Below are 8173 nucleotides of genomic sequence, written 5' to 3'. Positions count from 1 at the left end.
AAGGCAAATAAAGTTCATTTCATTTCATTTAATTTGCATAACTGAGAATTTTCTTAATCTACGTATACACGAACTAAGTTTAACCCCTCTCATTTTGAGGAGAGACTCGTGCTCAACAGTGACCCGAATGACCGATATTACTTACTGACAATGTAGCTTTCCATTGGTGAAAGTATTTTTAAATCGGTTTTGTGGTTTAGGTATGAACTATTTTAATTTTCGGTTGGGCTTATTACAGTATGACATAGGAACCGTAAGTACGTTTTGTGACAAATAAACTTGTTGCCAATTTTATAATTATAATTTAATGATTTAGTTAATAAAAAACATACATTAGTTAAAAAATACATATGATAAGATTCATAATAATTAGAACTCGACGTCTTTACCGAAGAACGAAAGCGTGTTTTGCTTTGTGCTGCTTCGCCAGCCGCGCACCAAGCCGAGAATAGCAGATATCGACTTCCTTACATACAATTCTGAAAGAAGAAGGTACTGTATGAAACAACTGCCTAGTTGCTACAGTGGTTAGCCTATATACTTTCGAATCATAGGTCCTGTGGTGCTAACATGCGACTAAGTGTAGAGAAATAGACAAAATGTCGTCCAATAGCGGCGGAGTTGTCCCAGTCCTATCTCTTTCGTCCCCAACGCAATGAAAGAGATAGCGGTATTTCCGGTTGCACCGCCATTGGAGTTTGTCTATTTCTAGACATTGGGCTACGATTTAAGCTACGCTGGGTACAGTCTCGGTTGGCTAAGGAAAACGCTTAAGGTAGCCATTGACGGTCAATTATTTTCACGTTTCTGAAAAGCAAACGGCAGTACCCACACGGCATACTATACAAGTCATGTACGCAGTGACCAACACACGATCAATTATAGTCGTGGGTGCTACAGAAAAGTGAGAATAATTGAACGTTTGTAGCTAGCATTAATCGTAAAACAATACACAGGATACAGCACGACGTAGCACATCTACGACCTACGATTCGAGCTACGCTGGGACAGTATCTTGTCTACGGGAGCATCTAGTCTTATCGCGATCAACACAGGATTCAGCTACGGCGTAGCACGCCTACGATTCAAGCTACGCCGGGAAGAGTCGTTTCTATGAGAGGAATATGTCGTAAACATTCCTTGAAACTTGTTTTTTTCTTTTTTATCAGCCAATTTTAACAGCATCTAGAAGTTCAAGCATCTGCCAGTAGACCCATCACGCTGTTTCCATACGGGTTAGCGTGCTTAGGGTGGTAATGATAATTCTTAAACGACCACTATCAAACTAATGATGATGATGACCAGGACTGAATTATGAACTCTTCGAGGCAGACGGCCTAACGTGCTCCCCGAGGTACAGGTGTGTCCCAACCAACTTCCCAACGGTGGAATTTTTACTGCCAATTTCGTAGAAAAAAGAAAAGAAAGTTTATAGTTAAAATCAGGGCCTCTAGATTCGAAGTCACATGGTTAGCACTGGAACAAACAGGCAGTTCTTTTGAATGAGGCTAATCCGACATATATTTTAATTCCATTCCATATTACATTTCCAAGCCTCAGTAGCTCAACGATAAAGAAGTTAGACTCTTCTCCGAGAGGTGGTTCGATCCCGCCTTTTGTATCGTTGTACCTTAACAGTGTGTTTCCTGACAAGATTGACGAGAATGGGAATATTGATCATATTTAAAATAAAAAAGTGTGTGTCAGCTCCGGTGCACGAATGGAGTTCACTCTTTCAGATCGACTGTCTAAATAGGTGTATGTTGCCCCGCAGCATACACTATATACGTCTCAAAAATACGCCTGAAAAGTGAAAGGAGCGCAACCGAGGAGCAGCAGGCCACTCCGGTGAAAGGTTCGCCAGAATAGTTTGCGCACAAAAAACGTAACGCTGTCATTTGTTCATCGAATTTTATTGCCCATAGTTTTTTCATCCTGGGGGCTAGGTTTCTTAATTAAGGACTAAACTCCAATAAAGAAAACATCATAAATTGAATTGGATCCAATAACCCGTAAAGCTTCCGTTATATATACGTTACCTAATATAGAGGTATCAGTGTGATTTGGAAACATCTCATGGTACGGTTTGACGAGGTACACCAGCTCCGTGCCCACCACGCCAGCGATGTAGTCGCTCAGGGAGCCTGCCACGCGCCCGTCACTGCTTCCCTGCTGAACCTAGCAACCAAGTAGATGTAAGAACTCGATACAACATGATTTACTTTTGCAAGTAATATAGGTTGACTAGCAGACGCCGCTCGGTTTCACCCGTATAGTTCTCGTTCACGTAGGAATACGGAGATAAAATATAGCCTATAGCACCCTGGGACAGTGTAGCTTCCCAACAATAAATGAATTTTTCAATAGTTTGTAGTTTTGGAGCCTATTAAATGCAGACAAACAAACAATCAAATCTTTCTCCTTAATAAAGTTATATAGGCCTGCTTTTAACGCAAAGTGTTTCTTTTCCTAAAGATTCTGCTAAAATCGGTTCTTAAGACTTAAATTTTTCCATATGAATAAAAAAAATACAATATCAGACCTGATTTTGGTAGATACAAATTCAAGTTATAACTTTGTCGTACAATTTTAGAGGGACATATTTGTTAGCGGACGCACCGAAGTCTGAAAGATGGTTTAGAAGGAATGTCACCATAATGGTACGCTACGTTCATAATGTGTCCGATTCGTCGTGAATGTCTCATACACAAAGTATGGTCATGAATAAACATTTATTTATTATAAAACACGGCTAAAACTCACGTAATGTAACGCTGGAGTATGCCAGAACCCATAGGTACGGGACCCTTAGTGATAAGCTGGTTCTTGCAACGTGGCACAATCCAAACTGTGAAGCGCAGCCGCTCGCATCGCGCGTTGAGAGAGTGGCCGAGTGGTGGGAGTGAAGGTTCCGTTACACTCTCCGACGGTTCATTATGTCATGTTCACTAGACTTTGTGTCATCTTTATTATTGTTTTATAAGTAGGATAGGACGTAAAATACCATGTTAGGACTTACCTCATAAAGTCTACCGTCTGGTAAACGCGCTTGTCGGGCAGCGTACTCTCCTATTTCTTGTGACGTGCGATAATTGCTGGGCTGACGTAACGTGTAGCGCCACGGGTATAGAATTAGCTCCTGCAATTAATTAAATTACCGTTCTAAAACATAGCTCATATATATTTCTTATCACAATGAAAAATCTATTCTATTTGCTATTCTGCACGGGACAACGTCGGAGCCGATCTATGTAAAAAAAGAAGTATAATTATTAAAAATTTATCTATCAAGCTAAGCTTTATCATCAGCTGATGGAGGTCCATTGCAAGACTTAAGCCTCATGGGTATCAAAACACCTTGGTCTTGAGCCGCCTTTATTTTAATCTAAAAACTACCTATACAGGATGTTGCGGAGTATTTTCCAGAACTTCAAGGTGTTGACAAGTCCACTTGTAGGAGCCGAACTGCATAACTAATTTTTTTTTCAAGTAGGTAAAAAAAATATTTATGATTTCATACAGAGTAAATTTAAATAATTCCAACTATCCATGTCACCTTGCATTTTAAAATACGTAATCCTAGTGGTAAGAAGATATCGACGAGATATTTCAACTGGCATTCCGCATTTCACTGTTAAGCTACTTCATGATATTTTATCAAGGAGTAAGTTTGGCTAGGTCATCATATACGGATGCGATGTACCTAAGGGACACAATTTATGATCTATTTACAAAAGAAATATTTTTTACTCCGAAAATATTCATTTTAGAACATATATACATGATTTAGAACATATAGACATTTTTAATTAATTTTCCTTAAAGAATAACCCTTGAGTTATGGGATATACTCCCGAGCATCCTGTATAGTAAAAAAATATTAGGTGTTATGAAGTATTTACTTTCTTGGGCACAAAACTCGCATGCAAGTGTATCGCCAGATGTACATTGTCATCAAGCTTGTGGACGTATTCACGTATGGCCCTCGCTTCAGGCGTGGAGAAAGGTTTGGGTCCGGGATAATATTGTGAACATATGTTTGGTGTTTTCCGCACATCGTCTGTTTGAATAAAATGGAGAATTTAAATATAAAAAAAAGGTAATTAATTAATTATTTTACTGACTATTTGGATATTTTTTGAGCCGGCAGGAAATTAAAGTTATAAAAAAAATTAATTCCTAAAAAAATACTTAAACAAAATTTTAAACATTTTTTTATTCAGTAACTAAATTCTTTTTTTCTATAGATGGATCAAGTCGATAGTTTTCCGAATTCTGTAAAACAATACTAAAGCTGGTATCCCAGCAAACTCAAACTGTACTTGTCGGGTTATTTATAAAATTTAATTTATTTTCTTACTTATGAGCTACTAGCTGACACCACGCGGTTTTACCCGCGTGGTTCCCGTTCCCGCTGGTAAAGGGGGATAATTTATAGCTTATAACCTTCCTCGATAAATGGGCTATCTAACACTGAAAGAATTTTTCAAATCGGATTAGTAGTTCCTGAGATTAGCGCGTTAAATCAAACAAACTCTTCAGCTTTACCTATATATTAGTATAGAGTACAGTTCGCGCGGCGAGAGTTTGGCTTTGACCTTCGGATGGAGGGGATTACTGCGCATGGGTACTGTCACGCACACAATACTTTTCCTTTTTTATGTACCAGGTTGGATATTTGAGTGGGTCAAAATTCATGTATAGTGATAATAATGCTAGAAAATAATACGAAGTAGATAAACTTCTTCATTTATTAAAACTATTGATAGTTATTTTACATATTTAAAATGTTTATACAGAGACAGCAATGAAAATTCTAAATAATTGTTTTTAATAAAATTATTTATTCCAAGATACATGTAAAATTGGTACATAAGAACAAAATGAATCGATACATTCGTCAGCTTCTTTCTTTAAAAAGCAATTCACGTCATATATCATTTTCCGTGCTTGCCTTTTTAAAACAATGTTTTTTTTACGCATTTTTAAATCACTTTTTAATATTTAACAAAAAAACTTAAACAAACAAACTCAACAAATAATAACAATCGACAACAATTAACGAAAATAGCAATTCATTTGTGAACGTGATTGTACAACAGGAGTGCGCGGTACGTCGTTTCGGTGCGAGAGGCAGGTAACGACTGGAGCGCCAATCAGAGCACCGCGCACCCGCCCCGCACCCCGCTAATGCCCGTTGATACCCAATTTCTGATTTCTGCGCAATAACGGTCAAAGCCAAACTCTCGCCGCGCGAACAGTATAAATATAGATTTTGTCTGTTCAATCTGTCTAAATGTTAAAAAGAGGTAAAGTTTGTGAGGTTGTAGGGGTAATCTCTGAATGTAGGATTTTGAAAATTCTTTTCCCAATAGAAATCCACATTATTTGTGAGTGACATTTTCCCACAGGAACGGGAACTGCATGGGTGGAACCGCAGGGTGTCTAATATTTGAGGTATCTTACCTAAATCTTACTACAATCGCTTAAGCTTACCTTGCCAATGGTATGCGAAGTTACGATTGACATTTGTCCCGAAACACGTTTTGCCGTTTTCGGTGTCGACATTTTTGTACCATACGGCAGGTTTAGTGCGAGCTCTTGCTGTGATGTTACGCGACCACTCCGTTGAGTCTATTGACCTGTGTTGACGAAGGTTCGTGGTGAAATTCATGCCGTCTGGATTCGCTAGCGGGATGAGATACCTGTAAATTATTGTAGGAAATAGTAGTTTGAGACGAATGACGTCAGTCAATCTCGTGTTGGCTCGTGTTGAGTTAGACAGGGGTAGCGATCTGTAGGCAGAAACGACTTGCGATATAAGTCGCTCGTCATACGTTCAGCTTCAGTATTCTCGTGGCGTTCGAGTCGTCCACATTTATTGTTGTGTAATCCATTATGGGTTGTTATGGGACAGGCGGGGAGAATGACAGTGGAAAGGGGAGTGTTAGTTAACTGTCAAGGACGTCCTTAACCCTGCATACAACGGTCACAAGTCCGTGACTCCACTCAAGATCATTCTCTGCCATTCTAGGGTCTTATTTTGGTTACAGTTTGATTTATTCATTTTGTTACTTTTGTAATCCACTTTTGAGTCTGCTAAAAATATATATAGTTTTTTTTAGTAGTTATCCCTTGAATGCAGTCTATAAGTTGGTAATAAGTTAAGCTACAAAGAGGTTTTTACAGACGGTTTCTAAGCGGCATCTTACCGAAACACTAAAACATTGGGCGGCACGTCTTTGCCGATAGGCTGGTAACTAACCACCAATAAATAAGGATAAGGTCAACTGTGACAACAACCCTTAAATTTGAACTCCTAAAAGTTTTTCGTTATTAACTAATTATATGTATAAAAAATAAGCAAAATAATTAAGTAAAAATCATTTTTTTACAATCTTACCAATCATAGTCATTAAAGAAAGGTGTTTGGTAGTTTGTGTCATACAAGAGCTTTTCTGCTAATTCAATAACTGCGTTCGGCCCAGCCCACGCCATTCCATTAATCGCTGTAATAAATGTATGTTTCTGATTATAATAGTGAAATTAACTAGATACTATAATTAATTTTTAGTCTTTCATTAGGCAGTTAATCGTTCACGCAACACGGTACAAGTATAATACATACATTGTACGGTACATACGGTACATTTATATATTTCTAAGCGCACGCGCCGAATGTTAAAGGGCGCCGCGTTCTACGAAAGCCGATATGTACAAATTGCCTCCAAGCATCTTTAACCTTTGTTTATTAATCAATTCATTCAATGTATAATTCGCTCGGTTTAATCATAATCAACGTGTCAACAATCATATTGTTTCAACTTATGCATTAGCAGGTCCATAACTAATGAATTTTAACGCATTTGTGTATAAAATTCATTGTTATAGGTACTGTAAACTTATTAAGGATATTATTATACTTTAGCTATATGCCGTGATAGCCCAGTGGATATGACCTCTGCCTCCGATTCCAGGGGGTGTGGGTTCCAATCCAGTCCGGGGCAAGCACCTCCACTTATCAGTTGTGTATTTTTTAAGAAATTAAATATCACGTGTCTCAAACGGTGAAGAAAAAACATCGTGAGGAAACCTGCATACCAGAGAATTTTCTTAATTCTCTGCGTGTGTAAAGTATGCTAATCCGCATTGGGGCAGCGTGGTGAACTATTGGCCTAACCCCTCTCATTCTGAGAGGAGACTAGAGCTCAACAGTGAGCCGAATAAGGGTTGAAAATGATGTTACTGTAAACATAATGCAGATAGGTAATGTCATCCCCGTCATTAAAGAATCCCACTGGATCGTTAAAAAATGTTGGTATTGTAAATACGTTACTGGCAATGACGAGAATCCCTGGTTTCTTGCTACGGACATCGCTGTGTAGCTCAATAGCTATGATGCTATTGTTCAGCGCAGTCCTCGGCCTCAAATGTACCACGTTCGCCATTTCGGAATCTTCAGCTGCTATATGCTTCACGACTCGTAACATGGTGACATAATCAAGATAGCCCGTGTATTTTAGATTTTTGCCCGTGCTTCTTACCCTTCTCATTTTGGCACCTGATCTGAAAAAAAATAATAAGCATATTAGCAGCAATTTTATAGGAACAGAGTACATCGCGTGTTCAACTCCAACTATCCGTTCAAGCTTTTAACGTGTAATCAGCTGTTCTTTGTTGAGTAACGTTCTCAACGTCACGTTGTTTTGCGTGTTAGTGATTTTGTGCAATAATGCTTTTAGTGTAATTGATCATACTCGTTAATTGTTTAGTGCGGGTGTAGGCGCGAGTGGGCCGACTAGAGGTCCGCTTGTATCTTCACGAGCAGAGAAAGTATGAAAGGTTCCGTAACTTAGGTGGTGAGTAGGGGGAGGCCGAGTGCTGGCTATATAGGGGACTAGCTCATTCTTGACGTTCGATCCTTCCACGCGTTATGCTGGATTATTTTGGGATAGGCAGGGAGAAGGACTTGAGTGGAGAAGGGGAGTGTTAACCAGTTTTTAAATACGTCTTTAACCCTACATACAATGGACACAAGACCGGGATTTCACACAAGGCATTCTCCACTCGAAGGTTTATTGGTAATATTCCTAGTGGTAATTGTTAGACCTGACCGTCAGTCATTCAATAATCGTGTTTTGCTCTTTAGATCTGCTTTTGATGTCAACCCTTT

General features: G+C 38.8%; 1 protein-coding gene across 1 annotated transcript; it reads right to left on the bottom strand.

The window, feature by feature from the left end:
• Nucleotides 1–340: 340 nt before the first annotated feature.
• On the bottom strand, nucleotides 341–7553 carry LOC112048133 (uncharacterized). The gene is made up of 7 exons (XM_024085530.2): nucleotides 7337–7553; nucleotides 6404–6509; nucleotides 5497–5705; nucleotides 3903–4060; nucleotides 3020–3139; nucleotides 2040–2178; nucleotides 341–479 (listed from the first exon to the last, which is right to left on the bottom strand). The coding sequence occupies exons 1-7, from the start codon at nucleotides 7551–7553 to the stop codon at nucleotides 370–372; spliced, it is 1059 nt and encodes a 352-aa protein (XP_023941298.2). The 3' UTR covers nucleotides 341–369.
• Nucleotides 7554–8173: the final 620 nt, after the last annotated feature.

This window comes from Bicyclus anynana, chromosome 11 (genome assembly GCF_947172395.1).
Source record: "Bicyclus anynana chromosome 11, ilBicAnyn1.1, whole genome shotgun sequence".
NCBI classification, from domain to species: Eukaryota; Metazoa; Arthropoda; class Insecta; order Lepidoptera; family Nymphalidae; genus Bicyclus; species Bicyclus anynana.
The sequence above is the reverse complement of the archived record's forward strand: the minus strand, read 5'-3'. Positions and strand labels throughout refer to the sequence as shown.